We start from the raw sequence: 17,483 nt of genomic DNA, 5'->3' as shown, positions 1-17,483 counted from the left end.
GGCTAAGTTATAATGCAACTATATAAAACACCCCCAAGTGCCTACACCTAGCAGACACTGGCTGTGCTCATGTGCAATCAGAGGGTATGCAACTAATCTAAAGTTCTTGGACATGCACGTCCTGCGTACAGACTCACAAGGGTGTCAGAACACTTCCTAGGCTATCCTAAACCCTAGAGGTTGTCCACATGCACATAGGGTTAGATGTGCATGTGACATCCCCCCTTTTTAAGGTGAGGCACTGGTACCGAGCTAGATGGCTTCCTGGTAGTCCGTCAACAATTCCGGAGAGCTTCAAAGAAATCTTCTTCGACCCACTTTGTTGCATAGGTTCCCCGATACTTGAACTTCAAAAAGGACTACAGTGCTTGTTTCTTTGAGCTGCACTGAAAACAATGCCGGAAAAACAGCTACCACTCCATGTCTTCAAATTTGTCTACAGTCTCAGGTGTCGTCTTCTTCAAGAATTTCCTTTGAGGGATCTCCCTCAACTTCAACCGCAATTTCATAGCACATCTTTTATTTTTCGGGTGACTGAAAGAGGACTATGCCTCCTAAATGACTATGGATGGAATGCATATAAAAACCACAAGGCAGCCATCACTCCCTATCCTCCACCCCTGGGATATACAGGGGCCCAAACAGCTCCATCCAAGTTACATATACTGCTCACACATACCTACCCACCAATCTACATACCTGCCTCTTTCCAATAAGATAAACACTTGCATATGCGTACATATCAATATCTATACGTTTGAGTTCTAAACAGAGAACTAGACTCCTAAAAAATGTCTCACCATATTGAAGCTCACAATACCAAAATTGAAAAAAAATTCAAGTCTATCTTAAGCATAGACGGCATGAAGAATTAAAGAAAGCTCAAGTTCTAAAAGGAGTACTACCAATCCTAAAAAGTATCTCAACATTCTAAAACTTCCCAAGAACCTTCAAGTCAAGGAAACCACAAAAACCAACACTAAAAACCTTACCCTTCAGTGTCATTTTCAGCAAGCTCTGAATTGCATTTGTCTGTTGCACAGTCCAACACAACACCTGGTTGCAAAGCAAAGGAAGAAGCAACACCATTTAAGCCATGTAATGAGCTTTGCAGTGATTGAGGCACAGCTGGAAGAAGGCAGAGCCCACAGCGCATAAGGTGGAAAGCTATAGAGGTGCTTAAATGCCAATCAGTTGGAATCTTTTCATCTTCCAATCCCCTCTGGAAAAGTCCTTTACTGTCACCTGATCCGTTCATACTCCAAAAGGGCCGTCTTGAGAAAGGCAGAGACCATTCATGTTTAAAACTTGAAGCCTTTTTGCTAAAAGAGGAAATGTTTTGATAGCACCAGCAATTGACTGATGCCGTTGCAAATATAGAGCTTCCTGATGGAAGATCTAGCAAGCACACCTGAAGCCTTGGTTCAAACATAGAGCATGGAGCATTCAAAGTCCCATAGGAGGAAGAAGTTAGTGTCCCATAGAACGAAGAAGTTAGTGTCGGCCCCAAGTTTTGCTTTAATCTGACTGGTTGGTTCTTTTCCCGCAAGACTTGGCAAGGATTGCAGTAGCAGCTATGCCATACCCGACCATTCACTGACGGTGTTGCAAATGTGCGTGATGCAGCTTCAGGAATAGACAGAGGTTTGCCTGGTTCGGCCACTTCAGAAAATCTACAAGATGAACCAGAAACTTCAAACTGCGAAATTGGTTCTCCTGATGTGTACCCGAAAGTGGATTTGTTACTGAAAAGAGATCGAGCAAATATGACTTTCAGTCTGTTCTGAGACTCTGCGTGTGAATGGAATGTTTTCCACAACTTACGCAAAGATGGCATCTTAAGGCATGACAAGAGGTAGCAAAACAGCTATTCTACACATGGTCTTTGGCTATCATCAAAAAACCCTGCAAAGTCTTGAGTGGAACTTGGTCCGTCCCATGAATCCGCAGTATACGTATGAACCTTCATAAGGCTGTCCTAGTCCAACTTTCGATGATGGAAATGCTTAAGATATACCCAAAGCTGAGATATTTCACTGCATAATAATTGCAGCATCACCTTTTGCTCTCGTCTGACACAGGAATGAAATCTCGAGTGGAAGGTTCGAGAAGGACAAATTGCGTCTATATATGCCAGGATTATTCATTCGTGCTGCTAAAAAAGTCCTTGCTAATCTGGTGAATGAAAAACCTGCATGAGAAACAAGAAGCGCTGGGCAATAAAGGTGTTTGCCAAAACCTTCAACGGTAGGAATAAAAACCCTAATAGTTGCAGGTAAGCTCTATTGGAGCATCACTATTATACATGATAACGCAAGGGGTTTCGTTCATTGGCATACATTAAAATGTTAGCAGCCCATTACGCGAGAACCAAAGACTGAAGACTGCATATCACCAATCCCAACGACAGCAGAAGACTAAGACCGACGAGGAAGACTCGGCTTACCAGGAGCATCGTGCTGACTGCCAGACGGTGTGGGGGGAGGGCGAACTTTGATTGAACCTCAGTTTAGATCCCAAGAGTGTGCTGTTGTGCACACGAGCGCCCTCACTGAACTAGGCCTAACGAAGGTAGGTAAGTGAAGGCGCATCTTGGTCACGAGTTGTTTGAGAGAGTGACGCATCGCAAAAGACCTCGTGAGTCATAGACCTTCAAACCAGTGGTTCAAAGAGCGACAAATTACCATGCTATAGGTGTGCTCATCATTGGCATACATATGGCCCTTCTTTTATAAAATTATTAGATGGAAGATTCTTCAAAAATAATCCCTCCATCTTGTTACTTGTAGCCTCTTTGAGGCTCATCTCCTCCTGCCGGTCTTCTCGTATCGCCCACGTAGTCTTGGTGCTCCCTTCTCCCATCACTAATGTAGCCATGTCCCCCATCCCCTCCCCCCAATTTATTGCTTCTCCCATCGCTAACGCAACCTTGCTGCTCCCTTCTCATAGCGTTGACCATAGAACGGCTCCTTTCTTCAATCATTGACAACGCAATCTTGTTGCTTCCTTCTCACATAGCATGTGAGTGACGAACAATTTCCTCGTTACTTCTTTCCCCCATGTTCGTGTAGAGAAAGGCCGCTTACAGTCGTGGCTTGGCATGAGCGGCACATGCAAATTGAGAGTCAAAATTGGGAACTTATAGCCTCCTAAGATACAATGAGAAAGAGAAAATCGAATGAGGCCCTTGTGAGCACCATACACGTAGAACAAGTGATAAAATCATGAGGCCTCTCTCTCTCTCTCTCTCTCTCTCTCTCTCTCTCTCTCTCTCTCTCTCTCAACAACAACGAGGCAACGAGGAAAACAATGCATTGTGTATAATCAAGTGCCCCTTGATGTAATAGAAAATTCAAGTGCTTTGACCTTGAGGTTCCAACCCACCACAAATGGAGTGAATGTGCTATGCATCATTTTGAAACCAAGAAGAGAGCCTACTAAGCATTTGATAACATGTGTTAGAGAGGGGATATCAATTGTTGGATTCTCAAAAAATATCTCTAACACCTTGGAAACTCCTTCATGGGTTGAAGTAGGAGGCGGTAGCATCAGCGTCTTCACTTGGAAAGGGTTTGAACATGTTCAAGTACATTTGCTTTTCAACAAGAGAAGACTGCATAGACCCATAGATGATTCGACCTATCCTCTTCTGTGCAAGATGTACCATAGTATTCTCCCATTTTAACTCCCACTCTGTCAATGTGAGATAGGTTGTTGGGGCACTACAAGGATCCCTTTGTAAAAGTATATGATGCATATGACACCCCTATCAAATTTAACGGTAAGAGCATCATACTCTCATTGAGTGCTCAACTTTTGATCCCATTGGAGTTTTCTTCTTTCACATTTTCAACTCAGACTCCTACCTACATAGATTTTGAATTCTCCCAGCTGTTGCAAAATGTTTAGTTTCCATTCTCATATCCATAATCCTCAAGTATATTGAGTCATTGACTAGCTCAAAATAGGTAATGTGACATGTTTCATTTTGTTGTAATAGGTCATATTAGACCTTCAAGTTGATAGTACTCTCTCTCTCTCTCTCTCTCTCTCTCTCTCTCTCTCTCTCTCTCTCTCTCTCTCTCTCTCTCTCTCTCTCTCTCTCTCTCTCTCTCTCTCTCTCTCTCTCTCTCTCTCTCTCTCTCTCTCTCTCGCAAAATGTATATGTATCTATTTTTGAATATAGGCAATCGAGAGATAAAAGAGAGCTCTCTCTATATAGCAATCAACCCATGAGTTGCGACTATTGAGAATTGAGACAGAGTGCGTCATGAAACCTCAGGGAGTAAGTTAAGTCATAACCTTACAAGAGCTGATAATTAAAAAGATTCCGACTCAAATTTTCAAATGGAATGTGAAAGTTCCAGAAAGATATGCTCGCGCTCTCTCTTCTCTTTCTCTCTCTCTCTCACCCAGATCGTTGTAGAGGTTTAACGAGCTTGACAGTCACCTCTTTTCGCCTCACTCTTCCTTATCTATGTCACTACCAAGTCCCGACAGGCTTCATCTTTCCCATTCAGCTTCCCTCCTTGCTTATTGTATATGAGAAGGCTAAGGTTAGAAATAAAACTTGTTGGGAGCAGGATGATAACTTTAGCTCAAAGATTAATTGGGCAAGATGCGAGGATTTTTGTGGGAGGGAAAAGGTTAGTACTCCATGTTACTGTATACATGTGGTAGGATGTGTGTGAACACACTTAGGATCGCCATGGTATTTTTTTCCTCATTAGGAGGTTTTTTCCTCCGTGCATTGTATATACGCCCATCACTCTAGGGCCATCTTATCTTTCCAATGCACACTAAGTAATATGCTCTCTATTGTGTGCCTTGAGCTTCCTTCATCCCTAATTCCAACAATGGTATCAGAGCAGGTTGCGTCCTCCTGGGCTTAGTCGTCATGAGCTCCAGCACACGCCTGCTCATTTTCTCCAATTTCTATGAGCTTTGCAAGTGTCGCAGGTCGACAAATATTTTGGATAGCTCATAGAGCTTGGTCGGCTCAGATTTTTTATTTGGGCTCATTCTGCCTCCATTTCCACTACAAGCAGTACTATGCATGCTATTTCGTCATTTTGTGCAAAATTTTTGTTGGTGATGTTTTTTGCATAACATGTCCCTTACAGTCTTCTATGGTTTGTGCTATATAGCATGTGTTGTTCCTGCTTCGTTTCTCCTCTTTTTGGGCAGTTTTCACATCAGGTACAACATACCATGGTTGACAACAACACAGATGTGTTCAAGATGTTTGATGTTGATGATAGATTGGATGGGGACAACTACCCTAGGTGGGCTTATATGATGCAACATGTTCTAGTGTCAAAGGGCGTTTGGAACATTGTGCAGGGCATTGATATACGTCCTAGTTCTGAGGATGTAGGTGATGTTGAGGATATTGCAGGTTTTGGTGGCAAGATTGCTGCTGCCAAAGATGTTTTTCCGACGACAGAACAAGCTCGTTGGGATGTAAAAGATGTGCACACTCCTGCATTGATTGCATTGTCTATGAAGCGCACTATTACTCCTCATATTCGTTCAACAAAATCTGCAAAACTGGCTTGGGATATTCTAGCTGGTTTTTATGCAAGTCACAATGAGGCTAAAATTGCATTGCTGTATAAAGAGCTGGAGTCAAAGATTATGCATGATGAAGATGACATGGACACTTTCCTTGCTGGTGTCAAGATGAGCAACTTACTTCTGCAAGTGGTCATTTTTTACAGTTCCCTTCTGCAGATTGTTCTTGATGCTTTGCCAGATTCTTAATAAACTTTTGCCAGTACTTGGAGACTTATGACCTAAAGAAATCCAAAAGTTGTCAAGTTTGATGCATTATGCACATTGTTGTTGCAAGAGTCACTTTCCAGAAAAAAAACAAGACTAGATAGCATGCAGTTGAACATGCCTTTATTGCTGCTCAAAGAAAAGGTGGTAACAGCAATGTAGCCACTTCTCATGGTTCTTCTACGATTGGTAAATCACCTGTTGCTTTTGCTGGCAACAAGGGCAAGAAGAAGATTTGTTGCCATTATTGTAAAGCTAATGATCACTTTATCAAACAGTGTCCAAAATTGAAGGCAAAAGAGGCTAAGAAGAAAGAGGTTGGATCAACTACAGGGTCCAATACAAGTGCAGCTATTGTAGAGTCTTTTGTGAATGGGGATTGTGATGCTGATGTAGATGCAGAGTGGGATTTTAGTGCAGAGTGTACTTATGATCCTGTTGTGCATGATGCATGCATGTCAGTTGTTTGCTGCAAATTCGCATGTGTGGTATATTGACGGTGGTGCTACAAAGCACATTACCTCACATTGTGACTTGTTTACCTCTCTCGAGGATGTCCCTCATGGGAATTTAGTCACTTGTGCCAGCAATGCCTCTTATCTGGTTCAAGGAGTTAGAAAGATTGTGCTACTGCTGCGAATAAAATTCTTTCACACTTGTTGATGCATTGTATGTACCTGGATCAAGAGGAATCTTTTGTTTGTATCTGCACTTGCTAGACTTGGTCTTGTAGTCAAATTTGTGGATGACAGATGTACGGTACATGATCTCAGTTTAGTGATAAAATGGTCCTGGCATTTTATGTCGTGGGTTGTATGAGCTCACTTTGTATGACAAGTGTGGCAAAAATTTTGCAAATGTTGTTGTGGATTCAAAGACTGTTTTAGATGCAAAACTTTGGCATGCACGTTTTGGGCATCTAAATTTTGCCAGTTTGCTGCGTTTGCAGAAATCTGATATGGTTTCCTCTTTGCTACTTCTTGAAGCACGTGTCAAACATGTTTGTGAAGGATGTATTTTGGGTAAGATGCAACGCTCAAAGATTCCAAAGGATGGTTCAGTTAGGGCCACATGCAGGTTGTAGCTTGTGCATAGTGATGTTTGTGGGCCCATGCAAACTATGTCCTTAGGCAATTACCTTTACTTCGTGACTTTCATTGATGATTACTCCAGGCATTCATGGGTGTATCTGCTTAAAGCGAAGTCCGAAGTGTTAATGTGCTTCAATTTTTTTTTGGCTATGGCTGAAAATGTCTCGAAATGTACTATGGGCATCCTCCATTCAGATCGAGGGGGGAGTATATGTCTCATGAATTTAATGCATTTCTGGCTAATCATGGAATAAAACACCAATGTATAGTGTCGTATATACCTTTGTAAAATGGTGTTGCTGAGAGGAAAAACAGGTCACTTACAAAAATGGCACGATGTATGGGCAAAAGTCAAGCTTTGCCGCATTCATTGTGGCTTGAGGCCATCATGTGTGCAACTTATGTACTTAACAAGTGTCCTACAAAAGCTGTGCAGTCTATGAATCCATATGAAGCATGGCATGATTGAAAGTTTTCTATTGAGCACATGCGTATTTTTGGATGTTTGGCATATACTTTGGTGCCACAAACGCAGTGCAAAAAAATTGGATGATAAGGCTATTAAATGTATTTTTGTTGATTACAGTGTTGAAAGCAAGGTTACGGGTTGTATCATCCGCAAACAAAGCATATCTTGGTCTCACGAGATGTTGTGTTAGTGGACGATCCTGTTTAGCCCTTGTTGTCATGTACTAGAGATAGTAATGTAAGCTCACATGACATTTATGACACTTTGTTGCCCCTTTCCAGTGGTGGAAGTTTAAACGTAAGTTCCAATGAGACAAATGTACAGCATATGGGGGTTTCTGAAAATGTTACAGATTAGCCTATTACTTATGCAGATGTACATGATGTACTTGCTGAGGAAAGGGATGAGAATGAGCAGGCTAGAGGTATGCCAAAATGGCTGGTGCATACTTTGTGTGACAGCAAATCGGATGCACCTTTGTCTAGTCGTACTCGACTAGATTCTTGCCATGCATCTTATGCATTAGATTGCTATGCTTTGGTTGTGTCTAGCTTATGTGATGTAGAGTAACCTCTGTCTTTTGATAAAGTGCAAAATTCTGAAAATTGGATGGTTGCCATCATGTGATCAGAATATGATGCACTTATAAAAAATGACACATGGACTTTATGTGATTTTCCTCCTGGAAAAAAGGCCATTGGTACAAAAGTGGGTTTACAAGTTGAAATGCAAGCCGGATGGTGAGAATGATCGCTATAAGGCTCAACTTGTTGCAAAGCGTTATGCACAACAAAAAGGCATAGATTATGAAGAGACTTTTGCTCCCACTTGTCATATGACTACTGTTTGTTTTCTATGTGCATTGGCAGCTCATTTTGGTTGGGATGTACATTAGTCAGACATTGTTACTGCTTTCTTGAATGGTGACATTTTTCAAGAAGTTTATGTAATGCAACCTCGCGGTTTTGTCATTAAAGGGCAAGAAGATAAAGTGTTCAAATGTAAGAAAGCTTTGTATGGGTTGAAGCAATCTCCTTGTGCTTGGTATGAGAAGGCTGACACTCATTTGGTCAAACGAGGCTTTCGTAATAGTCCAACGAAAAGCACATTGTATGTGAAGCGTGATGATCATTCTCTATGTGGATAATTTGACAACCACTGGTCCAAATGAGGCACATATTGTTGAATTTAAGGTTTATTTATATGCAACTTTCAAGATGAAAGGTTTGGGGTTATTGCATCATTACTTGGGCATATAGTTTAAGCAGTGCGATGGTGGCATTCCTTTGTGTCAGACAAGTTACATACATCCATTGTTATGTAAGTTTGGACTTGAGGATTGCAAACCTATTGCCACTCCCATGGAAACAAGTTTGAAATTGAGTCTTCATGATGCTGGTGATCCTACCGATGTCACTCTTTACCAAACTGATGTTGGTTGCCTTATTTATGTATGCAACACGAGGTCAGATCTTCAATTTGTAGTCTCAAAGGTCGGCAGATTCATGCATAGCCTAGGGTCTTCGCATTGGCAGGTGTCAAGAGGATTTTTTGCTACTTGAGTGGCACTTTACATCTCGGCTTGTTTTATCCCAAGGGGGGATCATTGTTGCCAGATTTACATGCTTTTTTGAACTCATATTGGGCTGGTTGTTTTGATGAGTGTCCACGAGTGGTTTTTGTTTCATGCTCAGCAGTTCATGCATATCATGGTTGAGCAAGAAGAAACCTATTGTGGCCACTTCCAATTGTGAGGCTGAGTACAAGGCAATCTTCACAACTATGGTTGAGTGTGTATGGCTCAGACGCCTTATGGTTGATTGGGTGTTGGACATGACACTACTAACACTATCTACAGTGACAGTCAAAGCGCATTGTCAGTTGCAAGGAACCTATTTTTTCATGCTCGCACAAAGCACATTGAGGTGCATTACTTCTATGTCAGGGAGAGGCTTCAGCAGGAGAGATCATCGTGGCTTATGTGCCAACACAGGACAACCTTGAGGATATTTTCACAAAGGCATTGTCTTGTGAGAAGTTTGGGCTTACTCCCCTTTGTGAATTGATCATGTCCTCACAGGGCATGGCACTTCCCTATACTCTATGTGCCAGATCTCGTTCACCGCATCACACCCAAGGGGGATTTATTACCATATACATGTGGTAGTGATGTGTGTGAACATACTTAGGACCTCCAGGGAATTTTTTCCCTCATTAGGAGGTTTTTTCCCTTGTGCATTGTGTATACACCCATCACTCTAGGGCTATCTTATCTTTCCGTTGCACACTTAGTTATACACTCTCTGTTGTGTGCCTTGAGCTTCCTTCATCATCTCTAGTTGTGTGTGTTCTCCTGCAACCCTAATTCCAACACTCCACACCAAGTTGATCTCCCTCCAATGCCCTGTGTAAGAAACTAGGCAGCTAGGCTCTGATAGATCCTCCTCCCAACCTCCCTTTATAGGAGGGGCTCCTAGCCCCTTTCCCTAGACGAATCCCTTGTCCACACTGCCTAGCCCGGCCCGTGGCCATAGTCCTTGTGCCTAGCCTAGTTCTTAGGGTACAGGACCCGTGTCCTGACATTACTTCCCCCTTAAGGAAGAGTTTTTGTCCTCCAAAACACAAGTAGTAACATCTTCTTAAGAATACTGGTGTTCTCTTTATTGACGTCCCATAAGTGAGCCAGTTGTCTGTATGACCGATAATTGGTGCAGTGAGGAGGTTCAATGAAACAAGATGAATATCTTGATTTTCAACATTGTTGTCCATTTGCAACCACTTGGGTCTAAATGGTAACTCCATTTATAACTCACTTGAGTGCTGTAAAGGAGTAACCACAACTAAGAGTCACTTGGGTTTAAATGGTGACTCCTTTTATAACTCACTTGAGTATTGTAAAGGAGTAACCACAACTAAGAGTTGTCCAAAGGCATAACCAGTTTTCAGATCTTTTGAAGGTATCGGAATAATGCAAGGAAACCTTGGCGTAACTTTCCATGCAGTTGTGAGCCAGATTTCCTACTGCCTGAGTATCTTGAACAGTCCGTTACATGTTCATCCCTAATGAAGGTTACTTGCCAACATGCTTTGTCAGCACACCTGGTAAGTCTTGACGTATGAAAGTATTGACACAATCTCCAACCCTACCACAAGAGGTGTTCAAAGTCGAAAATTGTACTTAAGCAAATTCTAGAATAGGGAGAAACTCATCTATTTAGAAATGCGTTGTGTTAACGTATGCTCTTAGCAGATCCTTTAGCACAAGATTACTCTTTGTAATCTTTGTAATCTGCCTATCCCCTTGGATAACTGACAGTACTGAGGTGTGTTTTCCTCACGGTTTACAGACAGTCGTCACAGATGACTAGTGAACGAGAAATCACAGTAGTGTTTAACATTGGTGAAGAATCAACAATTTCCGAAATAACCATCGTGGTTAACTTGAAAAAATCCACAAACGCCCAAACCGAGCCATGACCTCTATTGGTGATTTATAGACTCAAATGTAATCTCATAGAGATAGTGCACATAAAGTGCAAAATGCTTCATAAGCAACAACTTGAGGAATATGCATGCCGTTCCAAATCAGCCTTTGCTAAACACTAGGCCCATTACACCTAGTGTGCATGCATTTAGCAAAAAACAGATCCGAACCTATATTCCCATGGTAATTCTTGCCAATACTGATGGAAAATGTGATGCGCCTATCACACATTAACAGGAATGTAAATAGTTCTGAAAAGAAACTAAATACTTTCATTTGCAATCTTTTGCAAGCTTTGCTTAAACATAATAGAAGGTGAAACATTGATCACTTCTAGATACAAACAATGAAACTTTTTCATTTGCTATATGTATAAACAACCATCTGTAATGTTGTTTAGCAATACTTGTACCTTAACAAGTCATTCTAAGTATCCGACAATTTCTGGCCACGAAATTGCTCCTGATACGTCGTGCTAAAAATGGTCTAGAAAACAGATGTGACCAGCACTTAGGGACTTTGTCATGACACATATTTGAAATAGGGGCGCCAATGTCAGTCCCAGAGACTCATATTCGCCACATGTGGAATATGTCTCAACTAAGGATGTCTGAAAAAGAACATCCTACAAGTACAAGATGTACTTGTGTGTGGAGGTAGCTCTAAACACTTTACGACAAGAGTGAGAGGGACCCTCATTCATTGCTCCACACTGGCTAAACCGAACTCCTTGAGTTCCTAGACCATGTTGTATCCCATGTGACAACATGTGCCAAATTGAACCCTACAAGTAGGTTCGTAACAGTATAAGGCAGAAAGATAGATCGGATACTTGGCCAAAAATACTTTGTGCCGACATGCCCTTGGCAGGACTCTGTAACATTCAAGCGTATTTATACGTCTTGAAAAACCAAGCAGAGCATACTGAAAATGGAATAACACCAACTGAATAGATGCATACCTGGAGATTTGAACGTAATGTTCACTTACCCGTATTCAAATGGAGAGGAGCACATCCCCTACCTGAAAAAACAAACAGCATTGCACTGGGAAGCCTGGGTGTTGCAATCCAAGCTCTTGGATTAGAATCTACGTAGTCAAACCCCTTGATAAGACTCTTTGTAGAAACTGCTCAACTAGCAGATAATGGTAACCAACATAGTCAACCGTGTACAGATTGAGTAGAAAAAGTGTGTTCGTCTGCTACCGCGTGGTAGATTGCGGAATTCTTTCCTTGAAAGTATAATTGGGAGAGATCAACTGTGATCCTCAATGCATATCAAACTGTGATCCTTAATGCCTATGTAGCAATCACCTGCCGGGTCTTACCCCAAAACATTATGTCCATACACACTCTGTAGTGCTACAGAGAGAGTAGGAGACCCACACAAGTGAACTACCGATCTCGTATGGACAGCCATGTTGTCACAAATGATTGCTGTGTCTATACTCCGTGGTAGAGAGCAGCTGGTGTGAGTTTAAGATTATCAAAAACTCAACTTGAGTGTCGCACTGAAAACATGTAGTGCAAAAATGACACCCTAAACATCCGTAATGACAAGACTCTTGCTTGTCCATTAACGTCGATGTGTACTCCCCTGGGTAGATCTGTTCGAGCTGGAGAACAATCTCCCAAGGAATATCAACAGTTGGGTCTTACCCGAGATCTGACAATGACTCTTAGCCAGCGTGTGTGGCTCATAGCCCTTGTGTCCATGAGTGTTCAATCGAGGAACCGATGAAGACTAATTTAGATGGCGTCTTGCCCAATTTCTAGCTGAGAGTTAGAGTACCTTGGCTCAGGCTGACTCACCAGCAAAACATGTATCAAAAACTTGTTATAAAATTTTCATTATTCCCTTAAAGAGAGAGAGAGAGAGAGTAGAAGAGCATGCTGGGCTGAGGAACTTTCCTTAAGGTTGTAGAGTGTGTACCCAAGTTGTGTGCCCTGACGCATCTTATGCCTGACTTCCAACTTATCGTATAAGCAGTCCACAATGTTCTGGGATGACTCTCTCATCGAGAGAGGTAATAGAAAAACGTAAAACTCAGTCCGACCCATCTACCTTGTAGGGGTCGTGATTGTATGAGGATGACTTGGCATTGGCACTTTGCCTGGAAATCAAGTCCAAATTTTTGGTTCTTTTTAGTGCTGTTGTGTGTTGATAGCAACCCCTTGCACAATTTAGACTGGTAGGGATTCTATGAGCTGCAATCCCCTATTGTGCCAGTTCCCTGAAGCCGGGCGTCCTATAAAATTGCCAAAGCAATTTGCTTTGCACAATGACAGTAATTGCCAAGTAAAGTGTAAACAGGAAGAAACAGGAAAAACTTAAACTTGGCTAACCTGGTCATTGTTGCTGCAACCAGTTGTCATGAAAGTTGGGAGAAAAACGCATTCCAAAATGGCCCATAGCCATATCTGCACAGACGCCCTCGTATGTCCTATACACTCGTCTGGTACATAAGGCCATAACCTGCAAAATTGAATCCACCTGCAAACATCTTGCCTATTCCGTCCCCATTGTGTATGCTCATAGCATATGCCAAACGTTAGAAGCCGCGATGCCAAATTCCAAAAGGGAAGCCTTGCTTCACATAAGTACTCATGCACTCTTATGGTGTTCATAGCGAACACATACTCTTGCCAATTGACAAAGGCATAAAAAGAGAAAGTCGACCTTGTCGAGGTATGCAATGTGTTGAAAAATAGAAAAATACTTGCAATAGATGTGCCCCGTACCTGCTGGACTTGATTACGTAGACGGAACCTTGCTCCACTGATGTCTTGATCCTATCGTTGTTTGATTGCTTCAGTGAGAGACAACTGGACTAGAAGTCGAGCCCAAGCAACCTACTTGACATCTTCTTGGAATTGCAGTGAAGGGTCGGCCTTGCTAAGTACCTATGCCTCCTTCATCAAGGCTAGCAACAGGTCGTGCCAATCGTCATGAGAATTTCAAGCACTACCATGCCATGACCTTTGTAATGCAAGGGACAATCCTTGCTTGGAAACAAAAGCATTTCTCACTCAAGCCTTGCTTGACTAGGAGTGGTTATTGCACAACGTGTGGTCAAAAACAAAAATACCATGTTTTTGGTAATATTGCCAAGCTTTGCTATAGCTTAGCACAAACCGTGCTTGTCTCAAATGATGTGTCAACATATCATATATGCATAAGCCATATGTTCGTGCAATTCCAAACAAAAATGAAATATGTTGCTTACCCCCTAAATGCCCTCGAGAAACTTGTCGTGTCAGCCTTGTGGCTTGTCCTTTCGCACAGCCATTAGAAGCCATGCATCATACATCGAGCTACTTCAATTCTCCCTCGACGACACCTTTTCTTGATGAGATTATGCTTCCATAGCTTTGCATGATATGCATGCTTGCCTGATGGCGGTTGCCCTTGCAAAGTATAGCTACTACGTGTCGTAGAAGTGAATTGTCGTGCTAACTCCGCCTTGATGTCCAACCAAGAGTAGCTTGAAAATAATGAGCAAATCGATAGTCGATGATGCATTCGAAAGCACGGAGAAAAGTCGAGTTTCCAATAATCTGGTTTGCGTCGTATGCAATACACCATTTAATTTTGGCATTGGTCAACGAAGGTTTCAGCCGTCAAGAAGCTGAAATATGTGATTCCACTGCAGATGCGTGCGATGCGGTTTGCATCGTATGCAATCGCCAAATCGGTAGAAAATTGGCCAATTGATGGCTTGTCGTAACTTAAAAAAAATTGTGTGCCACAAGGTCGAACTGCTGGATTTACTGTAATTCCAGAAATTTACTGTGATGATGCCCAAAACTTGTTTGGTTTGGATGGCATATCCCGTGTAGCTTGTATGGGTGTATGCCGAGGTGGGCATGCACCCTTGCTCAAAATCTTTGAGGGAATGGCCAAGACCAAAGGCATTTAGGCCTTTAGGGTGTGAAAAAGCAACTTCAAACGGCGTTTGCAGGCAGTAATGGCGCCCGACAGGGCCGCGAGAGCTTGGCAAGGAAGCAACGCCGCGTGCGGTGCTCCGCGGGGGTCGCCCCAGTGACGGGTTCTGCTCCTAAGCCCAGTGCGCACCCGCCGAGCGCATATGTGCGGCTTTTGGTGGAAATCGACCTCCCTTCTCCCCTTGCCTCAAGGGGCCCTGCACACGGTGCTTGCCTGCGAGTTCTCTCTCGCCTGAGTAGGGCTCTTCTCCACGGCTCCCCTCCTCATGCACAACATGCAAAGCCAAAAAACGGCTAGCTCTCCACGCCTGTGTCCTAAAAAAGGAGTGGCTCTGATACCAGTGTAAGAAACTAGGCAACTAGGCTCTGATAGATCCTCCTCCCAACCTCCCTTTATAGGAGGGGCTCCTAGCCCCTTGCCCTAGACGGATCCCCTATCCACACTGCCTAGCCAGGCGCGTGGCCGTAGTCCTTGTGCCTAGCCTAGTTCTTAGGGTACAAGACCCGTGTCCTGACACCCTAGACTTCATGTCTTGTTGAGCTAGCATGCACTAATTGAACACACTGCCACCCTTTAACACCCCTAGAATGGCTAGCTTCCCTCTTCCAATGATTCTTTGATATGCAGTTGTTGTAGTCTTACCTCAACATCAACACACCACCATGTTCTAGCTGTAGTGCAAGTATCTTTCTACTAGGTTGGAAATTCAACCTCTCAAACATCTATAACCATTGATACCATGTGTATGGTAGTGATGTGGGTGAACACACTTAATACTGTCAGGGAAAATTTTTCCCTCACTAGGAGGATTTCCCCCTGATGATTTGTATATACACCAAACTCTATAGGGAAATCTAATCTTGTATTTGCACACCAAGTAATATATTCTCCATTCTGTGCCTTAAGTCTCTTCTCCATCTCCATGTTGTGTGTGGATTCTTACAACCCTAACTCCAAAAATTGGTATCAGAGAAGATTTCGTCCTCCCAAGCATAGTTTATAGTGTTGCCAGCTCACCTCCCCCCAAGTCACTTTCTTGGATTGCTCATTTTGACCTCTGTTTTCACTACTACACGTAATGCGCAGGCAATTTGTCCTTTTGTTTGGGCAGTCTGTTATGGATTGTGCTATATGATTCAAACATTTTCCCTTCAGATTCTACTTAGTTTGGGCATTTTCTACATTACGTTTAGTCTTTCACTATCATTGAGAGCAATGACATTTTCAAGATGTTGTCTGATGATGACAAAAAAGTAGGAGACAATTATCTATTGTGGGCTTACATGATGTGGGAAATCATAATGTTGTTATGTTTGATGGGTTGGTTAGTTTGATATTACAAGAGGCTATGTCAAGAAAAAACATGGCTAAACAACGTGCTCTTGATCAATTGTTTGTTTCTATACAAAGAGGAGGTAGCAATAAGAATGCTACTACTTCCAATTTTCCTTCTTCAAGTAGCAAACCATCTTTGACAAATTCCTCCCATAACAGTAATCCATTTGGAAAGTTTGATGAAAAGGGAAAGAAAAAGTTGCATTGTAGCTATTGCAAACCTGTTGATCATCCAGTACATCAATATCCTAAGCTAAAGGCTAAAGAGGCACGTAAGAAATAAAGTGAATCATCTTTAAATGCAACCATTGCAGGTTTTTTTGTTGATGCAAAACTCATGCAGAATAGGTTTTTAACGTGCAGTGTCAGTATGACCGTTTTGTCCACAATGCATGTGTGATTGAAGCTGCAGATTCACATGTGTAGTATTTTGACAATGGTGCTACAAATCACATTACATCTCATCGTGACTTGTTCACTTCTCTTGATATTGTCCCTAATGGGAATACTATCCCTTGTGCCACCAACACCTCTTATCTAGTTCAAGGAGTCATAAATATTGTATTCACTACAACTAATGGTAGTTCCTTCACACTTTTTGTGCCTAGATCTATCACACATTTTTGCATTAGCAAGACTTGATCTTGTTGTAATATTTGTGGTTGACCATGCACTATTCACGATCTTACTTTCGGTGATGCTATTGTGGCATCATGTACCTTGTCTCGTGGGTTGTACAAGCTCAATTCTTATAACAAGTGTGTGAAAAACTTTGTAAATGCAGTTACAAATTTTAAAGTTGTTTTAGATGCTAAACTATGGCATGCACATTTTGGACATCTGAAATTTGCCAGTTTGATACGTTTGCAAAACTTTGATATGGTTGCCACATTGCCCCCTTTGGAGGCACCATTCAATCATGGTTGTGAAGGCTGTATTTTGGAAAAAATGTAGTGTTCTAGGTTTTTGAAAAAAATTGTTGGCTACTCGCAAGTCGTAGCTTGTTCACAGAGATGTTTGTGGCCCGATGCACACTCCTTCTCTTAGTAAAACAAATTGTACCCCATGACTTTCATTGATGATTACTCACGACAAACATGGGTATATCCGCTTAAGTCTAAGTCTAAAATGTTTATGTGCTTCAAATAAATTTTTTTGTTGACTAAAAATGTATCCACTTGTATTGTGAGCACCCTCTATTGTCTTATAAAACTCAGCAAAATGGCATTGTTGAAAAAAAAACAGGTCACTTATGGAGATGGCCTGATGTATGGTCAAAAGCCAAGGTTTGCCGCATGCTTTTGGCCTAGAGATTGTCATGTGTACTACCTACATACTTAATAGGTGTCCCACCAAAGATTTTTAGTCTATGACTC

At 42.1% G+C, this 17,483-nt stretch overlaps 1 protein-coding gene and 1 long non-coding RNA gene across 2 annotated transcripts in view; both read right to left on the bottom strand.

Moving 5' to 3' along the window:
- The window catches only part of LOC147450874 (putative protein phosphatase 2C 55), a 50,777-nt gene extending 48,741 nt beyond the window's left edge, over positions 1-2,036 (bottom strand). Inside the window, exon 1 of the mRNA XM_086519870.1 lies at positions 993-2,036. Within this exon, the coding sequence (XP_086375996.1) occupies positions 993-1,837 (845 nt within the window). The 5' untranslated portion in view covers positions 1,838-2,036. The remainder of the gene's footprint in view (positions 1-992) is intronic.
- Positions 2,037-2,131: 95 nt separating this feature from the next.
- On the bottom strand, positions 2,132-2,665 carry LOC147450873 (uncharacterized). The gene is made up of 2 exons (XR_015189174.1): positions 2,447-2,665; positions 2,132-2,191 (listed from the first exon to the last, which is right to left on the bottom strand). It is a non-coding gene; the product is annotated as an uncharacterized LOC147450873 (long non-coding RNA).
- Positions 2,666-17,483: the final 14,818 nt, after the last annotated feature.

This window comes from Adiantum capillus-veneris, chromosome 9 (genome assembly GCF_014529385.1).
Source record: "Adiantum capillus-veneris isolate H3 chromosome 9, ASM1452938v2, whole genome shotgun sequence".
NCBI classification, from domain to species: Eukaryota; Viridiplantae; Streptophyta; class Polypodiopsida; order Polypodiales; family Pteridaceae; genus Adiantum; species Adiantum capillus-veneris.
This window is presented reverse-complemented; position numbering and strand designations above follow the sequence as displayed.